At 37.1% G+C, this 22,732-nt stretch overlaps 3 protein-coding genes across 3 annotated transcripts; 1 reads left to right on the forward strand and 2 right to left on the reverse strand.

Moving 5' to 3' along the window:
• Nucleotides 1–1,079: 1,079 nt before the first annotated feature.
• LOC126605637 (beta-galactosidase-like) lies at nucleotides 1,080–6,536 on the forward strand. The gene is made up of 18 exons (XM_050273051.1): nucleotides 1,080–1,543; nucleotides 1,806–1,901; nucleotides 2,000–2,112; nucleotides 2,263–2,329; nucleotides 2,423–2,515; nucleotides 2,847–2,990; nucleotides 3,612–3,700; nucleotides 3,825–3,930; nucleotides 4,039–4,126; nucleotides 4,259–4,377; nucleotides 4,482–4,643; nucleotides 4,733–4,908; nucleotides 5,027–5,136; nucleotides 5,227–5,336; nucleotides 5,432–5,542; nucleotides 5,646–5,756; nucleotides 5,851–6,056; nucleotides 6,139–6,536. The coding sequence occupies exons 1-18, from the start codon at nucleotides 1,379–1,381 to the stop codon at nucleotides 6,248–6,250; spliced, it is 2,178 nt and encodes a 725-aa protein (XP_050129008.1). The 5' UTR covers nucleotides 1,080–1,378; the 3' UTR covers nucleotides 6,251–6,536.
• Nucleotides 6,537–7,169: 633 nt separating this feature from the next.
• LOC126605649 (uncharacterized) lies at nucleotides 7,170–9,468 on the reverse strand. Its single transcript, XM_050273061.1, is given in 7 exon segments — nucleotides 7,170–7,460; nucleotides 7,462–7,768; nucleotides 7,860–8,159; nucleotides 8,288–8,491; nucleotides 8,587–8,770; nucleotides 8,909–9,095; nucleotides 9,190–9,468. Coding segments are annotated over 7 exon segments (1,563 nt in total). The 5' UTR covers nucleotides 9,415–9,468; the 3' UTR covers nucleotides 7,170–7,304.
• Nucleotides 9,469–18,447: 8,979 nt separating this feature from the next.
• Nucleotides 18,448–20,439, reverse strand: LOC126605655 (probable polyamine oxidase 5). Its single transcript, XM_050273073.1, has one exon. The coding sequence runs from the start codon at nucleotides 20,272–20,274 to the stop codon at nucleotides 18,598–18,600; it is 1,677 nt and encodes a 558-aa protein (XP_050129030.1). The 5' UTR covers nucleotides 20,275–20,439; the 3' UTR covers nucleotides 18,448–18,597.
• Between the last annotated feature and the right edge of the window lie 2,293 nt (nucleotides 20,440–22,732).

A 22,732-nucleotide genomic window follows, 5' to 3' on the forward strand; every position in this document is an offset into this window, starting at 1 on the left:
GAGAAAAAATAGCAACCCATGCTAGAAACAGAACACATCACGTTAAAGTATAATCATCAAACACACAACTTATTAGCTAAGAAAAGATATTGGGTGAATGATGATTAAATGAAAATAAAATAAGAAAAACAGAAATCGGATTGGATGATTTAAGACAAATAAAAGGAAAAAAATCGATCGATCACCTTATCCTATAACAAAAAATTGGAATCCTTCATTTTTAGATGTCTAAATATATACATGAAAAGGAAATCCTTATCCATATTAATATGGTTTGGTAGTGTTTTTTATTATTTACAAATTTCTTTTGTTTGGTCCCAAAGGGGAACAATTTTTAATAGATTCGTTTACCGGCATGGATAGACCCATGCAAAGCTTTTCTTCAAATATCTGATTGACACATCAATTTAGAAATTGAGTAACATCTCTATCAAATGAAAACTTCATATTGCAAATCACATTTCCTTAATTTTAGCAAACAGAAAAAGGAAATTGAAAGGATAAGCTCAAATAATTTCATAAATTGTTAAAACTGAATCAAAAGTTCGTTTGATTGCCTTGATTTCGCGAGAAAATGCTTACCCTCATAAAAAAAAGAATCATGTCGTTTAAATAAGTTTGATTTGGACCTTTTGACGGCTTCTTGTCTACTCTTATAGAAGTTTCATCAAATGTCACTGATAGAATAACATCTTAGCTATGATTTCATGTTCCACATGTATATACAATACTTAGGCATAAATTAGAAAGTTCATCTTTCAAGAATCCAAATCCTCGAAGGTTCTCCTTCTCCGAGGAATCCTATTCCATATAGGAAACGGAATTCCTTATTCACACATGTATTACACAAACATAAATTAGGGAGTTCTTCCTCTTTTAGGAATCCAAATCCTCTAGGGTTTTCCCCCTCTAAGGAATCCTATTCCTCATAGCCTTGCGACGTTTATATATACGGATTCACCATACAAATGAAATACAACAGATACAGTATTTTCTACAGACACCCGTATTTCCAAAAATGTGAGAGAGCTTGTTCAAGGCAGCAGAAGTGGGCCCCCCCTTCCCTTTGCAGTTTGCACATTTGCAATCTTCATCTTCAAAACCTTATATAAAGCAGTAGCGGGAGCAACACGTTCCCTGCACAACCATTGAACCAAACCATAAACTTTCTCACCCGTGAAATCCAGTACACTTCTCAACTCTGCCACCCCCTTTCTGTCTCTTTTCCGAATACCAAAAGCACCAACCAAAGAAACCAAATCCAAATCCCAAAACCCAAAAAAATAAATATGTATTATTCAAGTTTTTGATACAAACAAAAGCAAATATATATATTATAAAGGCCATTGCTTTTGAGAGTTTCTGAAGCAGGGGACAAATGGGTGTTGGAATTCAAACAATGTGGAGCATTCTGCTGCTGCTTTCCTGCATTTTTTCTGCAGCTTCAGCTTCCGTGGGTTATGACCACAAAGCTATAATAATTAATGGGCAGAGAAGGATTTTAATTTCTGGATCAATTCACTATCCCAGAAGCACTCCTGAGGTACTTTATACAATGCCAATGTGGTTCTTCTTTGTTTCAATATTTTCTGGGTTTTTTTTATCTTTTTTTTCTGGTGCAATTTTTTACATCTGGGTTTTTTTTCAGTTCAAATTTCTGACACTGGGGGATATATTATATATTATTTATTATTTTGATTTTTAACTTGTGGGAGACTATGATCTTGAATTAAAAAGTTTCAGAATGTTTTTTCGGCTCAAATTATTGATATTTTGGGTTTAATTTTTGGTGTGTGTGGTTGCAGATGTGGCCGGATTTGATTCAGAAGGCCAAAGCTGGAGGCTTGGATGTTATACAGACCTATGTGTTTTGGAATGGCCATGAACCTTCTCCAGGAAAAGTAATGCAATTAACAATTTGCTTCTGAATTTTAGATTTCCTAATCTCTAATGCAAATATTTATGCTAATTAATTGTTTTTATTTTTTCAAATTTGCAGTATTATTTTGAGGACAGATATGATTTGGTCAAGTTCATCAAGCTGGTGCAACAGGCAGGCCTCTTTGTTAATCTCCGGATTGGGCCATATGTCTGTGCTGAATGGAACTTCGGGTAATCATTTAATTTTTGCTACAAATAAACTGAAATTTTAAGAATATTTTGTTAATGGAAAATTTGGCACAAAACTGAATGCAGTGCGTTATAGGATTCATACAGTATGGTTATACTTATTACTCTGTTTTTGCTCTGTTTCTGAAACAGGGGATTCCCAATTTGGCTGAAATATGTTCCCGGAATCGCTTTTCGAACAGACAACGAGCCTTTCAAGGTTGGATATTATAAATCTTCCGTTTACTCCAATGGAATTTGATCTTTTTAACAAATAATTTTGAAGCTAATTTAATTTCTGTCCGTTATGAAGGCGGCAATGCAAAAATTTACAGAGAAGATTGTCAACATGATGAAGGCAGAGAAGCTGTTCCAAACTGAAGGAGGTCCTATAATTCTTTCTCAGGTTAGAAAAATCGGTTGAGTTTTTTAAGTGTTTCCGCGAAAAGTAGTTAGAAGCGCTTTTTATTGGCAGAAAGCCCTTTAGAGCAATCTCAAAAATGCCTTTGGTCTTTTTCATGTTAAGCGCTTTTAGTCATTCAAAAAGTAATCTCAAACATGTCGTCGGTCTTTTTCATGTTTCTAGAAGTGGGTTTGAATTTGCTTTTATTTTTAGTCTCAATTTTCTAAGAAAATGAGGAGTGTTTGTTTCCTTTTGTTTTATCTGCTGAGTAAAGATTGGCCAGCCAATACTTATCAATATTTTAATTTGGTTTTTCAAATTTGGATTTTGACAGATAGAAAATGAATATGGACCTGTGGAATGGGAAATTGGTGCACCAGGAAAAGCTTACACCAAATGGGCAGCTCAGATGGCTGTAGGTCTTAACACTGGAGTCCCATGGATTATGTGCAAGCAAGAGGATGCCCCCGATCCCGTTGTAAGTTTCTCTTAGCATTTTTTTCGGCCTTTTTTTTTATTTAATCTAAACTGTAGGGAAGGAGATTTGAACTCGGATGCAAAGAAACATGTTTTCTTCCTACTTTGTATTGTCATTTTCTAACGAGAATCGCATAAATGTCCTACGTTTGGTCGGACCCTCCCTTCTTGGTGGGGTTTTTAAACTGTTTGCTGTCAACTTGGTAGGTGGCGTGTTGTAGATTTCTGTTTCATATTGTCAGGGCAAGGTTTGTCCCCATTCCATATGATATTCTAATTTACTTTAAACTACGGGGATGGGTTGAACTCGGGTTCAAGAGTTATGCACACTGTTCTGTTCAACTGGCCAAACCACGTCTACGGGATGAAGTGGATTAAAAATATAAGGATGAATCTTCAGTTTTAGAAGACTTCTGATAAAGACTTGGAAATCAATTTTTTGGGTTGGTTTGGTCACTAATTGAATTTGTACTGTCAAATAAATTCAGCTTTTTAATTACAAGAGCAACATAATTGTACTCCCCAGAAGTTCAGGTCCACTCTCCTTCGGGATCGAGGGTGGATGCTTGCGTCCTGTGACCCTTACTGAGGAGCTAATCTCGCCTTTTTTGTTATGTGACAGATTGACACCTGCAATGGTTACTACTGTGAGAATTTCAAGCCAAACAAGGTCTACAAGCCAAAAATGTGGACAGAAGTCTGGACTGGTTGGTAAGTCACACAAGTTGCCTGTACAGCTCAAAAGTTCATTTCCATGGCTCCGTCATATCGGTTTTTTCTTGTACTGTTGTTCAATCCCCTTGACGAGGCTGCCTCTATTGTATTTGTTTTACAGGTATACAGAATTCGGTGGGGCAATTCCCACTAGACCTGTCGAAGATTTGGCATTTTCAGTTGCTAGGTTCATACAAAGTGGCGGTTCTTTTTTTAACTATTACATGGTTAGTTGCTGGTCTCGTATCCTCGAGTTTACTGTATTTCGAGTGATGTTTAATCTCCTAGTGTGTGTTTTCTAATTTTCGTTGTTTTTTCTTTCGTTTTGGTTCTAGTACCACGGAGGAACGAATTTTGGCAGAACTGCTGGAGGTCCCTTCATGGCCACCAGCTATGACTATGACGCCCCCTTAGACGAATATGGTATGTAAATACAATTAGCATTGTCGAGTAGTTGTTACAGAGTTCGGCTCATGAAGTCATAAACCGTACTTAACATATGAAAAAACGTATTATTGCATGCTGATATGAACGGTTTTACGCGTGCTATATCAGGACTACTCCAGCAACCAAAGTGGGGACATTTGAAAGATCTGCACAAAGCCATCAAGTCATGCGAGTATGCTTTGGTGGCCGTTGATCCTTCAGTGACTAAACTCGGAAATAATCAAGAGGTACCGTTTTACTGCTAGCCCGGGAGCTTTGAAATTTGCTAAACCTTATTCTTCTTTGAAATTCGCCATGATTTTCATTGTTCTGATCAATATTATCCTTGCAGGCTCATGTATTCAATACAAAGTCGGGGTGCGCTGCATTCCTCGCAAACTATGACACGAAATACCCTGTTAGAGTGAGCTTTGGACAGGGGCAGTATGACCTGCCACCATGGTCCATCAGCATTCTCCCGGACTGCAAAACTGCAGTTTTCAACACTGCAAAGGTGAGCAATTGGATATATTAGTCGAGAACGTTCAAAGTTTATTTCTCAATTTCAGTAAGATTCACTTAAGGCGTGTTATATCTGCACAGGTCACTTGGAAAACCTCGCAAGTGCAGATGAAACCAGTATATGGTAGACTTCCTTGGCAGTCATTCATCGAAGAAACCACCACTTCTGATGAGTCCGGTACAACTACGTTAGATGGGTTGTATGAACAGATATATATGACTAGGGATGCTACTGACTACTTGTGGTACATGACAGAGTAAGTATATTAAACCAACCATAGTTTAAGCATTGTGTTTTTTCTTAAATGTTACTGGGAAACTTTTGCCTTGTTTTTCTTTTCTGTCTAACTTGGTAATTCAAATTTTCGCTACCAGCATCACAATAGGTTCTGATGAAGCGTTTCTGAACAACGGAAAGTTCCCACTTCTTACGATCTTTTCAGCAGGTCATGCCTTACATGTTTTCATCAATGGTCAGCTATCAGGTATATAAAAGTAAAATTTCATATGTAACTCCGTCTAGTTCTTCCGCTGAATGAACTTAATTTTAACAAAACTTTCTACCTTTATTGCAGGAACCGTGTATGGGTCATTGGAGAATCCTAAACTAACTTTCAGTCAGAATGTGAAGTTGAGACCCGGCATCAACAAGCTTGCATTGCTTAGCATTTCCGTTGGTCTGCCGGTTAGTTCCCTTATTCTCTAGTGGGATGTTGGTTTTGAAAACATTTGAGACGACATCTAAAACTTATGCTTCTTCTGTGTTCTAATAAAAATCAGAATGTTGGCACTCACTTTGAAACATGGAACGCGGGAGTTCTAGGCCCGATCTCATTGAAGGGTTTGAATACGGGAACATGGGACATGTCACGATGGAAATGGACCTACAAGGTTTGTTGCCCTTCAACGTTCATGTTTCACTTTCTCTCCCTCGCTAAGATGTCGAAAAAATTGCCAAAAAAACTAGAGAATAACTAGTTTGCTTTATGAGCAGATTGGTATGAAAGGTGAAGCTTTAGGCCTGCATACGGTTACTGGGAGTTCTTCTGTTGACTGGGCAGAAGGACCGTCGATGGCTAAAAAACAACCCCTTACGTGGTACAAGGTTCGTATTCTTCCAATACGCGTATATTTTATACCCATCTTTCTTATGAAGTTCATGAAAAACCAGATATTAATCTAAGCTGTTATATCTTCAGGCAACTTTCAATGCACCACCAGGTCATGCCCCATTAGCTTTAGATATGGGAAGCATGGGAAAAGGTCAAATATGGATAAACGGACAGAGCGTTGGACGCCATTGGCCTGGATACATTGCGCAGGGTAGCTGTGGAACATGTAATTATGCCGGAACTTTTTATGATAAGAAATGCAGAACTTATTGCGGCAAGCCTTCCCAGAGATGGTGAGAAAATGTTCATCCTACTTATTTGTGATGCCTTTGCTTTGTCAAGTACAAAATTCATGGTAGAGCTATTATTTTTCAGGTACCATATTCCTCGATCGTGGTTGACCCCGACTGGAAATCTACTGGTGGTGTTCGAAGAATGGGGTGGTGATCCGCAATGGATGTCTTTAGTCGAAAGAGTAAGAGTCTGATGCTCTCTCAAAATCTGTCAATAAGATGAAGAAGCTCTCGACACAACACGAAGAAGCTCTCGGTTGAAGCTGTCTGCGGCTAAGATGAAGCAGATATGTAGATTACTCTATACGTGAAGTGGTTGTGTACATAGCTAATCTATTATTTGTCGAAAAAATAGCTCGACATGATATACGTAGGATTACATACGAAGTTTGTAGTCCGTAGATTTGCGCAAGCATTTCCGATTGTAAGTTTGTAACAGCTTATGGAAAAGAATAAATGGAAAATAATAGAGATTGCTTTGATCCTTGTCTTTCCAAATGTTTGATTCAAAATATATGTTCGATTGATGAGAAAACTTGTCTCTTTTACTTCATTCTATGTAAATACTTTTAGTACAAAACAGAGATACATATATGTTTCCTCAGATCCCCGCTCCAAGATCCGTTTGACATCATTGTGAGCACCCGGAAAAGACCTCAAAATTTCGACCCAAGATGAACGCTAGAATGAGGCGAGGCGGATGCACCGGGGTTCTGTACCGAAGACCTGCTGCTTTGCGTAGTTTTTTCCCCATTCATGAAACAGAACATATTCGCTAAATCAAGAAAGGAATGACATCGTCTAAGTCTTTGTTGAGTTCTGGTACTTCTTGTCCCTGATGCCTCCAGTTCTCCAATCTACGGCGGAGATCCATTACCTCCCAGTTTCCATTGTCAATTTTGAGTTGGATTAGCCTCTTGATGCATTTTATCAAGTATTTGCTGACCTGCATTTTCACACGGCAGATAAAGTCTGCACCAGCGTCTTCGGTCTCAAACAGTGAAGCAGACATACTTTCAATGATACCAGTTAAACTGAAGACTAGACAGGCACCTGCTGAAACGTCCTTTTCATTACATTCATCACTCCATGTAGTTAAGTTCGTGTGCCCTTTGGAGCTCCATTTTACATGCTTCAATCCAGTAGTCTTAGTTTCCCTTGACTGAAAAATTCTACCAGTTGCGGCATAATGGAGCAGCAATTCGCATTCACGTTCATTGATACGATAGGGACAACCGAGCAAGATGCCTAGTGGGATTCTCCGAAACAAGACATTTTTCTGCAGATTAAGACCACAAGATGGTTTTGTTTCACTTGTTTCATTGCAATACCTTGTGTATATATTACTGAATCCATTGAGCCAGACTGCAATGGAAGCAGATTCCTCTTCACACAATTTCGGTTTCTTGAGTTTCTTCTTGTAGCCATGTATTTCCTTGTCATGTGAACCAGAGCCAAATTGCTTTAAACCCAAAGACTCTGATGCTTTAATTAAACAATCAGTCAGCGAGGCATGGTGAGATTTACCAAGAGGACTCAAAATCCAGGCAATGTACCGTGCTGCAGCAACATAAGGAAGCTCCTCGTGTGTTTTTCCAACTTTGGATGCTGCCAATATGCATTCTGGATGGCAACTGTCGTGAGTACTTTTCTCTGAGAAGAGCAATGCAGAAGCAAGGTAGAACCAATCTGGGAAGTTGATGGCCAGAGACCTATGTAACATTTGTGGATCAGTCGGGTTGTAGAACGGAGATGGTGTAGATGCCATCTGTTTTCACATGGATTCATGGGGTAAGAAATTACCAGATAGATTTATGATCAATTGTTGCAACCTTCACTGTGGGTGGCTTAAAAGTCGGATAAAGTTGTTTCTGGGCAAAAGGGACCGGATCCTTTATGTTGTGCACTAATTGTAGGAGACCATCGTAGGAGAGGGGTCCAACCAAGGTCCTTAACAATGGTTGGTTGTACGGAAAATAAGCCTTCAAAAATGGTAACTTTGCTCCCACTTCAGCTGATATGCCCCAGAACATTGGTCTTGAAACCACATCTAATGTGGTTGAAACCAATTGAATTAGAAGCTCAAGCACAGAAGCTAGACCCCTGATGAGAAAGTGAACTATATTAACGAACCATATTAAATGAAATTACAACCGCTTATGACAAACGATTGATCAAAATACACAACAGAAAGAAACTTAAGTGGTCAATCAATCAGAAATGGCACTTACGTCACCAGAAACCACCGGTGCAACAAAGCTCTTGCCTCAACGAACATAAAGGGAGAAAGTACCAATAATGTGATAATGGAGCGCCAATCATTACTTTCATGAAATTTCCTACTCAAACAAAGGAATGGCCTTTCCATGGTTTCTTGCAAAATGTTTGAAATATCGCGCTTCAAAATTAAAGGGTCAAGATACCACAGTAACAGCCTGCAAAGAAGTCAGAACTCCCACATGTATAACTACAAAAACACGTGGGAAAGATCAAGAAAATTGCAAACTACATAAAACACATTTCCAACAACCTTAATGGAATTTTGTTGTTCTCAAGGAATTTTTCTCTGGGCAAATGACAGAGCAGCTTTGAGATCATGGTCTTTTTCGCATCCACTGATTTTACGCCAAGAACGGGCATTAACTGGTGCCGGTAGAAAGAAGCAGAACTTGCAACTCTTACAATGGCACATAGTATCGAATCCGAAAGCTTACCTTTAAACACATTGAAACAACACTTACCACTTACGTCAGAATCAAAATCATCAAAGATGATTACTTTACAGAAAAAGAAACTAGTTTAAACAAAAATTTGAATATAAAATGTTAGCTAGTATTGGATTGTCTACCCACCATGTCCCTCCAATTTCTCAAGAACATCAGCACAAGCTTCGATCAAATGCCCGCAATCCCGCTGAGAAATCGAGCTCCCAATCAGCAAAATCTCGCCTTTCGGATACCGAAAAACCTTGCAACGAACGGAAGACAACAACACCGCAGCAATTGTATTCACTAAATACTCAATCTCCGAATCGAAAACCTAAACAACAGAATACAAAATACACAGATGAGAAATTCCCAAAATCCAACATTTGTTTGTTCATCAAAACCCCTAATTTGAGAGAAGAGCTGACCTGGGGAGCTTTGAAGCACATCAGAGATAGGACCGTGTCCAAAACCCTAACCCTAGAATCGCCGTTGGGGTTCAGAGATTGGTTCAGCTCGGAAATCGAGAGATCCAGAGCTGCGTCGTCTAGGTCTTCTTTGGAAGTGCGAGGAGGAAACGACGTGTCGTTTGGGATTTTGAGGTGGATGGCGAGCCTGGCGAAGAGATCGGTTATTTCCGGTAAGGTGGTCATGGTGGAGTGAAGGAGAGACTGAATCGGAGGCCAGAAACGGCGGTTGTGTGGGTTCGCGCCAAATTGAAGCGTTTAAGCTTTTTCGTAGTGGGCCTGGTTCTTGAAGCCCATACTAAATAAAGCCTTAGAGAGTTGATCAGGCCCAATGAAATTTAAATTTAAAAAATGAGGGTTTGTTGGATCCACATGTAAAAAGTAAATGTTGTTGCTCAAAGGGAGTCCAAATGAAACCATATCCATATCGAAAGAAGACTACAAAAAATTTCAAGCGAAATATATATATATATATATATATATATATATTATTTTTTTATTTTTCTTTAGTACAACGATATTTTTCCACTAAGAGGAATAAAAGTTCAGCAAAGTCACACGATGGGCAGCCTAATTTCAATCGAAATATATTTAAGATAGAAATGAATCAACTAACTCTTAATCAGTAAATTACAAGCAAAAAATATTTGTAATATAGGTAACTAAAAACAATTTATTCGTGATATAAGTAGATTATCAACAAAAGAAAATGTGATATACATAGATAAATATAACAAAATATATGATATCTATGTGTTAAATAAATAAAACATATCAATGCAAGAGATTTTTTTTTTCTTATGGTTTAGGATATTACAATCTTTTTTTTTAAATTTAATTTTATCATAAACTTAACAAAAAGGATAATAGTATTGGACCTATTTTGAGTCATTAGATTACACCTGAGGCTAGGTTATTAGACAGCTATAGTTGCCTTCCCTCCTCTCGCATAAGAGCAGCTCCAGCAGTTGGTGCAAGGCAAAGCCAAGAGCCCAAAACTTGCCCTTACACATGACGCTAGGTATGGTTTCATGTCCCCTTCAAAGTGAATAGTATACAACATATGACTCGTTTATAAGTGTTATTAAAATGATTGAAAACGTTTTTAGAGGAAATGTTTTTGGATTCCAAAAGCACTTGAAGTGCTTTTTGCAAGAAGTACGGTTATGCTTCTTGTAAGTAGCTTCAAATGTTTTTTCAGGATTCACTTACATTTTTACTAAGGTTTGGTCCAAAAAACTTTCAACCATTTTAAAAGCACTTCCAAATAAGCTCATGTTTGAAATTAAAAGTGCTTTTGCATGCAGTAGTTTGTTAAAAACTCAAGTTCTTGTATTTATACTCTTTGATACTTTGTTCCAAGAGTTGGAACAATCGTTTTCATTCAGTATATGTGATGAAATTACTATGAGAAATAAGACGTAGACATCCAATTTTTTCACCTCCCTCTTTTTCATATATAGTATATACCATGAAGTTTGAAACAAAAATTTGGCAATCGACATCAGAAGCAACTTTTGTCTTCTGGTTGACTAGCTAGTTGCAAACATATACGGACCATTATTTATCACAAGGACAAATCCAAACAGGAAGATGATGCCCTTAATTGCTGTATAGGACAGTAATGTCTGGTAGTTTGAGAGATTTGATACACCGTCACTTTAGCATTTTTGTTTTTAATTTAGTTTGTTCTATCACTTGGGGTACGTGTTTGTGTTTACAACACCATCACATAATTAGTGTGTTGTAGATTATAGATACAATGAAAATTACTTGATGATGTTGTAAACACAATAAAATATACTTTTAGTGTAATGCGTGTTATAGACACAAAATCTTCGATTAAGAAAGTGGAACCTCATTACGTAACAAGTTATGTAAACACAATAAAATATAGGGCAAATAAAATGACAGTTGTCGAATGACATATAATATCTAGGAAGTGGAAATTAGAAATATTGTTGTTCTAGTAAGCCTCCAAACACCTAGCTAGCTAAGACCCTTTCCCCTATGAGTAGACCCTAGATTCCCCCTTCCAACACCAGATTATAAATTGGCCAATCGAATATATGCTTTTTAGTTAGGATAATGTTAGAGAAATTATTTATTTGAATCATATTTTATAGATCATATAATATGACGAGTGATGGTTGAATTTATTATTTAAATCATTAAATAAGGAATCTAACTATCAATCAGCACATCTAATAATCTCTAAAATTGGTGTAAAAACATAATCTCCGTAATATTTTCCTTTTAGTTAAGGGACTGTTGGAACGGAATCAACAATCAATAAATATATATATATATATATATATATATATATATATATTGCAGAAATAAATTCGAAACATGTATACAAATCGCATGCTAATCAACTATATATATTGACACAATGTGAATGAAATGAAACTTAAATTAGACAAATGAAATAAAGATCGAGGCTTGTGAACCACAATTGTCACATCCCCGTCCGGGACGGATCACTTATCGGGCCCGCTCCACCACCGTAGCACGGTATTATCCGCTTTGGGCTTACCATTTCTTCACAGTTTTGTTTTTGGGAACTCATGAGCAACTTCCCAGTGGGGGAATGGTAAGTCCAAAGCGGACAATATCGTGCTATGGTGGTGGAGCGGGCCCGGGATGTGGTCCGTCCCGGGCTGGGATGTGACAACAATATTCTTGAAACAGAATTTCGTTCCTATTTAGTACTTGTAGTTCGAATGACGTCTGTTTTATTAGGATTTAATGATCTAAACCAAGATCTCATCATTAGAAAACTTGGTTTATGGCGAATATATTTGTGGTTCTCTTAGTATGATAGGTTTTGGTAATGTTTGATTGAGATGCAGCTGCATGTATATATAATATTCATACACTTATTCACAACATGTATAAAGTTGGGAGGTGATTGATCAAACAGAAGGGGTGTACGGCTTAAATTTTTTTTTCTCAACAAATATCACAAACCCAAGGTTTAAGCCCAACGTTGGCTCTCCAATGTCTATTTTTCCAGTCACATTGTAAAAGGGACTAGACGATATAAAATGTGAAAAACTTTTTAAGTTGAACAATGTGGAGCAATTAGATAGAATTGAATTTATACTCAAACTCCAAGAAGGGCCCTCTTATTGCAATCCATAAAATCGCTACCGTCTCCTTTTCAGAAAATAAAAAAAATAAAAGCAAATCTTAGATGCCAATAAGATAACTTACTTAATAAACAAGTCTCTCACTAAAGCTAGCAAAGCTATTTTCATTTAGGGAGAATAAAGGAAGCAGACAGCTTCAAATAAATATATCATCTATGAACTTAGAATCTAACATTTGTAAGAAAAGCATTGGATTAAAGATGTTAGCCACTTGAAGAAAAAGAAATGTTGTCCAAAGGTGGAAGACAATAGATTCACCATTTGTAAGGGAATATGATTTGATTCACCAAATCATTAACTATTCTATTACTTAAGTTATTTCATTACGACACATTTTAGTCAGACGTATTTATGTTATTAGATTATTTATTTTGTAGATTTTATACTCTTTCTTAATTTGATGAATACTATTTAAAGGGTTATTTATACTTTTTATTTTAATCTTACGAGCGACCTTTGAACCCTAGGGTTTAAAGGGAGAATGATATATGAAATTCTCTTTTAGTTTTTGCAAGAACAATGGAACTAGTCATTAATTCATATAAGTTTTATTTTTAGTAGTCTAACCTATCAAGTCGTCTGAGTCTGGCTTTTTAAACAATTTTCATCGTTCAATTTCTTAAAATCGATCATAGAATCAATATTTACCGTTTATTATTTAGAGTCTGTACTACTCTATAGTCCAAACTATTCAAGAAAAGTTGAATCATATCATTAAAGAAATGAGGGAAACCTCTTGCACTGTCAACCGCACAATTTGCACGTGTCGTCAATTCGAAGTACAGCCAGAAACCGAACTAGTGGTCAAAATTGCAAGAGATTGGCCGCTGTTAAGCAATCAAGGAGGAGAGGGGGGACATTGAAGTTGAACTGTAAAAATATTACAATCTAGTTCAAGTAAAAGCTTGTGTAGCATTACTTATTTCCTCTTTGTTGTGTCGGTTTCTTATTGGTTTTGCGAAGTGCTTTTATGAGTAGGGTTTTGACAATTGAAAAGCACAGCTAAGTTCGTAACCTTTTAGGGTTTCTATCATCAGATATTAGGGCAACTGTTAGGATCTGGTACCTAGCCACTGGGAATCGAGAAAACCTTCCATGAGTCGGGTTTTATCTTCAGTGTTTGAGACATTGTTTAGCTATTCTCATCTCACGTCAAGTGACAATCCGAAATAACTAATATCGTTCTTGCGATCAATTTACTAAATGTGTACTATTCTTGGCCAAAAGTTTTAATGTTGTTTAGAGGTGGAAAAGAAAGAAAGACTGCAAGCGAAATGCAATACGAGGGTCAAGGTAAGCAGATGTTGGATTAGGCATCGAGTGAAGTTTTAGGGTCCAGATAATTGAATAACATTTTATTTTTTTGGTCTTTCAAACTCACATGAAACATGTGTAAATTTAACGAGAGATTCTGCCTGGATATTAAGAATATAGATATATCTCCAAAAAAACATTGAAGAGATTCCCTATCTCATCCATGACCCATCATTCTTCTTGTCTCACTTAACACTTACACGAAACGAGTGCACATATCCACTCTCTATCACTCTCAATCTCAGTCTCACTCTCACTCGCAGCTCACGTGATGAATATGATAGTTGTTGAGTTTTTTCCAGCCCATGATAAGTTGTCCTAAGTCTATTGGGAATTAATAGTCTTAGAGGATTAAATTGTTTTCCCAATTGGAGTTGTTTACCCAATTGGAGTTAGTTTCTCAATTGGAGTAGGATTCATAACTAGATTCCAATTAGGATTAATAATCCTTATTGAAGAAGACCTGTATTATGTCTATGTAAAGGGGCTATTGTACTAGTTTTGAGGGGGGAGCAAAACAATAAATTGTATACCACTCAAGGGATTAGAGTGAGAGAATATTGTAAAGTGTGTGTGAGAGAAAAGAAAAGAGATAGTGTATTTCTTATTCTTGTTCTTTCAGGTTTTTCGTCAAATCCTAGTTCTAGAGATTTGACAAGATTATTGGTTGTACTCATTATTGATATATTGAAAGATTGTTGTTGTTGTCTCGTGGACGTAGGCACATATTGCCGAACCACGTAAATTCTTGGTGTTATTTATGTTGGTTATTTGTTTTTCGATTCCGGAGTTTGTTCTTATTTTTCCCATTCTTAAACGCGATATTCTCAACGAGAGGTATCATAGCCTGGTTTGGTTGATATCCGTTTAGAATGGAGGGTGCAACCCGCTTTAATTGGGTTACATGGAAATCAAGAGGAGGACATGCTTTATTGAAGGTGTTAAGAGCAAGCCATCAAGTGTGTTTGATGCTGATTGGACCAAGATGAAAATAAGCGATGTTTTCTGACAAAGAAGTCTATAATTGCATTTGCCAATGATGATGGTAGTTCTGATCAGGGGGAGCCTGGTCAAGAGAAATCTAATCAAGAGGGTATTGGTTAATGAGTAGTTCGATCAGGGGGAGCTTGGTTATGGGTAATTCATTCAGGGAGAGTCTGGTCATGAAAAATTCGATCAATGGGAGTTTGGTCAAGAGGAGCAATCCTATTATGGTATACCTTCCTCATGGTTTGGAGGGGGAGATTGTTGGGTTTTTTCCAACCCATGATAAGTTGTCCTAAGTCTATTGGGAATTCATAGTCTTAAAGGATTAAATTGTTTTCCCAATTGGAGTTAGTTTCTCAATTAGAGTAGGATTCATAACTAGATTCCAATTAGGATTAATAATCCTTATTGAAGAATACCTTTATTATGTCTATATAAAGTGGCTATTGTACTAGTTTTGAGGGGGGGACCAAAACAATAAATTGTATACCACTCAAGGGATTAGAGTGAGAGAATATTGTAAAGTGTGTGTGAGAAAAAAGAAAAGATATAGTGTATTTCTTGTTCTTGTTCTTTCATGTTTTTCATCAAGTCCTAGTTCTAGAGATTTGGCAAGATTATTGGTTGTACTCATTATTGATATAGTGAAAGATTGTTGTTGTTGTCCCGTGGACGTAGGCACATATTGCCGAACCACGTAAATTCTTGGTGTTATTTATCTTGGTTATTTGTTTTTCGATTTCCGGAGTTTGTTCTTGTTTTTCTCATTCTTAAACGCGATATTCTCAACAATAGTAGCATAAATGTACGCTATACAAGTGATATCTAAAATTTCTCTTGAGAATAAATTTACTAATTAGTGTGCACTATCCTTAACCAAAGGCGTTATAATGATGATTAGAGGCTAAAAAGAGGGTCAAGGTAAGTAATCAAAATGTTGGATTAGGGCAGTGGGTGGATGGAGGTAGGGTTGGAAATAGAGAGATTCTCAGTTGTTTGTTTTTGAGCCAGACAAGGACATGGTGACAGAGGGCCTTTGATATGATCAATCATCAAAGGGTGATTGAAGTCCACAAGAGGTAGAAAAAGACAAGTGGACCAAACCCTAAATTTCTCTCTTTCTTTCCTGTTTTTTTTTTCCAGGATCCTTGATCCTTCAATTACATCCGTTTATCGTACATCATGCGATAAAAATTTATTGTAAATTTTTTTATTTAAAATTGAATATAAACAGTATCTATCAAAAACTGACCGCACGATATACGATAAACGAATGTGATTAGATGATCCTCACAAAGAGGATCTGACAAGGATGCTCTCTCCCTTTTTTATCTTTGCATATCTTACAATAATGGAGCCACTATGAATAGCTCACGATTTGACCACACATGTTGAGAATATATCGATCGCAAAATGAGAAAATTTGTGTGGACTTATAAGTTATAAGCAGTTTGACTACTCTCCTATTACTAATTGATGTTATGATGAAACTTAAACTTTTTCATTGTATCACTAACAGAGCAAGTTGTTCCATGTGTGAAGTCAAACGGATCACACGTGCTCCACATTATCCGATTTGTGTTATTCACATCCTAGACTCGAAAATTTACCATAAGTTTGGGGGTGTTCAGAGTATTAATCCCATATCAGGGAAAGAAGAGACATTGTATGAACTTATAAGTAAGTTGTATTACTCCTCATATTGTCAATTGCTTTTATGGTGAAACCTCAACTTTCTTCAACACAAGGCTTCCAAGTAAAAAAAAAATGACTTATATAGAACCAGTTCACCATTGTTCTAAAGTTTCAATATAATAATATAATGTTATGAGTAAATTTATTTTTACATATCATTGCATTATTAAACTAAAATATTACGTGATGACAGTAAATATGTTTCATGCAAATAACAAGTTGCTGCCTGGAAGCCAATAAGCTCACAAGAATTGTTGTCTCTTTGGACAACCAAGTGCCTTAAATCATGTGATTTGTTGTTTGCCCATTTAGTATTGTTGATGGAAAATCCATAGCTTAGTCAATTATTAATCCATGTGGACCTTGTTGAAAGGCCAATAAGAACCATTGATTGGAATCAAGAGAGGCAATCCAACGGCTGGGATTGAAACTCATATGTTATTTATTAAAGCATTGTTTGGGACACAAGAATCTGGTGTAAATATTTAGGTTGTTAGTGTTGCCTGTGGCCGGTCATTATCGGTCCTTAATGCAATGCATGGAATTTGCTACAGAGCAAAATCTAATGGTACCAAGTGGGTGGGCAACTGTTTCTATGCATTAAGGGCTAAATTGTGTGTGTGTGCATATGCAACTCTACATGTATCTTGTTAAAGACAAGGTTTATCGGCGGCACACTGACTTAAAAAAAAAAAAAAATTGTCTTATAACTGGTTGTAAATTTTTTTTTTTTTGTCGATCTTCTTCATCACGTGAATCAAGTGATTAGAGTGAAAAATCACATTAACTCTTACTTTTTATCTTCTTGACACGAGAAGCTTTACATGTATATGTATAGTGACCTACAGTATAAAACTTATCTTGTAATCAACTATACATTTCTTTAGTCAAACTCGTTAGTCACGTAATGAGAAGAGATACGTTGAGTCTCACCTTCTTAGATTTTAGCCAGCTCATTCAATTGTCTTTATTTTCACATGACACACAAGAAGATAACTATAAAATGGTATGCATTGGTACGTGACTAGGGAGATAAACACAAAGAAATGTAGCCCTAACTTTAACAAAGATTAATAGAATAATACAAGGAAAAAAACAACTCTCTTTTCACATGATACAACGAGGAGACAACTATAAAATTGTATGCATGGGTACTTTATCAGAGAGACATACACAGAGAAATGTAGCCCTAATCTTAACAAAGGATCAATAGAAGAATAAAAGGAAGAACAACTCTTTTGTCACATGACACACGAGGAGACAATTATAGAATCGTATGAATTGGTACTTGATCAGGGAGACAAACACAACAAAATGTACTCGTAGTTAAACAAAGGATTAATAGAAGAACAACTTTTTAGCCAAAATGATTCTTGAGATTATCATAACTCTTCAGTTTGGTCTCTGAGATTGTCTGTCGTCAATTATTTTGGTCTTTCTGTGAAAAATCTCTATTAAATTGAAAAAACCACAAGTTCAAAAAGATGGGTTGATATGAAAAAAATATATCTTCAATTTAACGAAGAGTTCTCACAGAAAAACCAAAAGATTAATAATGGACACTCAGAAATCAATTGTATCGATTTTAAATTGAGAAAACAACTCTATCATCAAAGAAATGGCTTTGGAATTTCGTGGTAGAGAAGGGATTTGGATCCTCTCCTCTCCATTAGCTCAGGAGAGGATCCAAATCCGTAGAGAAGGTATACTCTTGTTGCATGGGATTGAAGAACACAATGTCATGGGCAGTGAAACAGAGACAGTAGCCAGTGTGGGAAAGGAACGGATGGAAGGACTCCTAGCTGGAAAGGCCGGGTTTATCGGATCCTGTCCATTGAGCAATCCCAAAAACTACACTTGGTAGGGAAGGGAGGTGGCATCCCTTTATTTTTTTTTTTCACACTCTCGTTTTCTGCTTCGACATACTTCCTCTTATTTTTGCCGCTTGATTCAGCTTTGATTTATATAATTTGGAAACCCGAAAAAAGGGAGTGTGCAGAAAAAGAAAATGAACGTGAAAATCGCCTCCCGACAAAATACTACAATCTCACAATCAAAGATAAAGGAATGGAAAATTGAAAGTGACTTGTCCAATTGATTTGATGCCATACTTTAAAGAAAGAGAAGCAAAGATGTTCAACATGAAAATTGAAAAATAATTAATATGTCATAGAAATAAATGTTCCAAAAATAGATAGAAATCCTACTAATAATTGTTCTAAACCCCAACATGTTGGTAATGTTGGAGAAGCCTATTGGCTTCCCTGAGGCCACTCAAGTAAGCTCCATGGGTTGTAGAGTAATGGGTTCTGTGTGTAGCTTCCCCTGCAAATAAAATTTGAAGTGGAGGAGGTGAAGAACTAGTGGCACTGCCAGAATCATCAGATGGCAATGGCTCTGCCATGCTGTCCAAATCCTCACCGCTTGATCCAACTGCTACATATGAGTATGATCCCAGAAACAGAGGATCACTAGCCCATTGACTCTTCAAAACCTTGGAAAATTGTACTGAATTCCCCTCTGGATTCCCGTTCCCATTGCACGATTCATGGGAGTGTGATGTGTGTGATAGGAAGCTGGAGACCGTTTGTGAAACCCCATTGATAATCTCTTCACCTGAAAGTGCTTCTAGCGCAAGTGCTTCTTTCCCTGCAAACCAAGAAAGCAGAACGTTGGAATTGTGGTAGAGAGGGCAGAGAGAAGCCGTCTTCCTCATCCACCATGGGATCTTTTTATTCCTGAGCTCCGAGTCTGCTCTGTGGAAAACCATTTGTAAAAATGGAAACTTGCTGAAATCATGGGACTTCAGAGGAGGATGATTGGAACCCAGTTGCAGAAACAGCTTGTTAACAACGCCAAATCCAAGCCTCGAAATCGCCTCGGTTTTGAAACGAGGCAGAGGTGGATTGAACATACCAGAATCTTGGCGAATCGAAGCTTTGAGCACCCCCAAAGAAACTGTGATAATGACATGATCGGCTAATAAAACTGACCCATCAGAAAAATGGAGCTTCACGGGCCTTGTGTCAGATTCATAGCCGCTGTGCGTGTGATTTTCCGGCTGCCATTGAATTTCTGTGACCTTTTTGCCTAATTGAATCAACCCAGGTGGGAGAACAGAGGCTAGAGATTGAACAATGCTCAAGTACCCTTTAGCAATGGTAATTTCTTCGCCGGGAAACATCCGGTACTCACTTTCAGCATTGTAATCAAGAGTTAACAAGTCACCGGCTGATGTATACGTCCTTTGGGTGTTCTCATGCATTGCAAAGATGGCTTCTTGCAGCAACTTTCTGCTCCAATTTCCATTGCCATTGACCTGCTCATCTCGGTTTTTCGTCAAAACCCAATACGCATCAAGACCTCGCCTTAAGAAAGAGCCGACACTGAGCTTCCCAACACCGCCATTGCTTGCACAAATCCTGGAAGCTTCTTCTCCAAGCTTACCATATTCAAATTCGCCATTGCACACTATTTCAGTACTTTCATCAAACACCTTCTTCCCCTGAGCATAATCCATCAAGTTCTTGAAGAGAGACGAAATGGGGTCCACCACATCCGGTTCCAGCACCAACCCACCTTCGGCGACGGTGGTGGGCTCGTCGGAGGACCCGTCCATGCACTCCCACGGCTGCTCCGACTCGAGCGCATTGATTTCCTGAGCAATTTTATGAACCGGGCTACCTCCAATGCCGTGGATCCAGGTAGCTCCCATCTCAATCCGGTCACCGCCGAACTCCGACGTGTTGATTCTGCCGCCAATTCTCTCCCCGCCTTCCACAACCACGAGCTCGAACAAGTCCTTGGACCCAGCAGCAGTGTACAGCTTGTTCGCCGCCGTGACGCCGGCCATTCCCGCTCCAATGATCACAACCCGTGATTTCTTCGCCACCATTTTTGTTTCAGCTGGAATTAAAGTAATGGGTTTTTGGAATTACACAGAGAGGATGGTGGGAAGTGATAGAATAAAGAAACAAGTGTGAAGAGTGTGAGGTGAGAGATTGAGTTTACTGATGAGGATTTTATAAGTGGAGAGAAAGAGAAGAGAGAAGACTGTTTTTTCTTATAAAACTTGACATTTTTAAATTTTTTTTTCAAATTTAATTTGTTCTAAAGTAAAATAACTTATATGAAATGAGTTTTCGTCAGTGGTGTTCTAGCCCACTATTGTAATTACTGTTTTGTGAAAAAAAAAATTAATTACGAATCACATTACATTATTAGAGTAGAATAGTATGACATAGGATTCGATTATAATATGAAAGCTTAATTCTACAATGATGGTAAACTTGTGACATAATGTACGGATGCACACTGGTCACTAAAAGGAGTCCAAGATGGTCCTTTTTATGTCTATCGAGTGTTATAACTTACCAACTAAGCATATCTCGACAGCTTGTCTTGACAATATTCAATAAAATATCACTCATCAAATTAGTTCGGCATATATCGATATCTGTTGATAATGTGCAACATGGATTGAAAACTTAAAGAATAGAATGCCTCAAAGAATAGATTAAATTTTTTTTCTGCAATTTCATGCTCTATTTCTATCTCAAAAACTTAAACCTTTAATACTCAGACTCCAAAATTTGGGATTTGGATCCTCGCTGGATCCCCTCCCTGGGGATCCTAGGGATCAAAGCACTTGGACCGTTGATAAAAAATCGTACGGCCCTAATTAAATGTTTTTAATATTTTTAAAAGTAAAGCAGCCTCGTTTTGTGTAAAAAATATAAAAAATGAAAAAATTGTGGCTGCATGATTTTTTATCAACGGTCTACATGTGTTGATCACTATGATCCCTAAAGAGGATATCTGGCGAGGATCCAAATCCCAAAATTTGAATCATAAATCTGCTACTACTGGACATATGTTCGTTTTCCTAATAAAGACAGGGCTCTACTTTTTTTGCAGGTCTACTGGTAGAAGAAATATGGTTTGATACCTAAAGGACTATTTCTTTATGGAATTGGATCCTCTCCTGAGCACAAGCTCAGAATCTTTCTGATTAGTCTACGTGAGTCGTTGGATTTTGATCCAACGGGATACAAACTAGGAATCCCTCTAAAAATTATAATAATTGTAGCCGTTGGATCAAAATCCAACAGCTCACGTGGGCAGATAAGAAGGATCATGATCTTGTGCTTAGGAGAGGATCCAATTCCTTTCTTTATGAAATCTGTGGCCAGTAGTCCTAGAATCCCTCAGTGCCACTGCCATTTATGTCCAAAATATCATTGATTTTCTTCTGCCACTCTCATATGAATTTTGGATTTGCCATTTTTTACTGCTTGGACACAAGGATCTGATTTTTCTCAGCCAAAAGTTACCAGAGGCAAAGGGGAAAAGTGAAATTTGTGACGTGGGATTTGCCCAGAACATCTGAAACTTTGAAGGGTTTGATGGGGCCTTTCACCAACCTTCACATGCACATCGGGTGAGGGATAGCCCACCAACTGAGCATTTCAACGGTCCTGATCAGTTTGACGGTTTTGATCGGTTTAATGAGTTACTTTTACGTACGGATTAAAGTGTAATTTACCTTGCAACAATGAATAACTCGTAAAGTGTAAAATGAGTGGTATTTTCTTTTGACATTTTAGTTCCATCAGATAGAATGTTAATTAACCATTGTGTTTTTGTTGGACTTGTAGACTAGGAATGAACAACGGTTATGGAGAGCGAGTAACTGTAATTATTTACCCATAATTGTTTATATTCATATTCACATAACCGTTTACTCGTTGGGTAACTGTATAAACGGTTATACTCATACTCATAATCGTGTACTCATTTAACGATAATCATTTACCTGTTTACCAATTTTTTGAACCTATTTATCATTTTTTTACCCATTTACCTCTTTTTTCACCCGTCTACATTTTTTTTAACAACTTGAAAATTACAAAAAAAATAAAAACATTTGTCATAATTTTCGTTTTCTAACAATTAAACACCGTTATAGGTACATTTTAGCATACATTTCCCTATTTTAATCATTAAGTCCTCATACAAGTCTAATAATTGAAATAATAGTTTGCGAACAATATTTTTCTGCTACACTGAAGCAAGTCTTTAATTATAAGGAAAACTAATGAAAAAGACTTGAAAACATTGAGTTTTAATGATAAAGACAAAATAAAGGGTAAAATGAATAGTACAAGAATTGACTTTTTAGAGTAAAAATGTGGTTTTTCGTTAAAGTAAACAGTACCGAGAGCTTTTCATTAAAGTTCCCTTAATTATAATCCATATGATTACAAAGTAAGGCTTCTAAAAACAAAAAGTAGTCATTATCTTGAATACTAGATTATTCAAAGCTTCAAAATATTCTGAAACTAAACACTTTC

The sequence above is a fragment of the Malus sylvestris genome, chromosome 2 (genome assembly GCF_916048215.2).
Source record: "Malus sylvestris chromosome 2, drMalSylv7.2, whole genome shotgun sequence".
In the NCBI taxonomy this organism is placed as follows: Eukaryota; Viridiplantae; Streptophyta; class Magnoliopsida; order Rosales; family Rosaceae; genus Malus; species Malus sylvestris.

Coding starts and splice junctions, on each gene's coding strand:
- LOC126605637 (XM_050273051.1), top strand. CDS start 1,379: ATGGGTGTTGGAATTCAAACAATGTGGAGCATTCTGCTGCTGCTTTCC. Junction 2,113..2,262: donor TGTGCTGAATGGAACTTCGG/GTAATCATTTAA, acceptor TTTCTGAAACAG/GGGATTCCCAATTTGGCTGA. Junction 4,378..4,481: donor AACTCGGAAATAATCAAGAG/GTACCGTTTTAC, acceptor TTATCCTTGCAG/GCTCATGTATTCAATACAAA.
- LOC126605655 (XM_050273073.1), bottom strand. CDS start 20,274: ATGGTGGCGAAGAAATCACGGGTTGTGATCATTGGAGCGGGAATGGCC.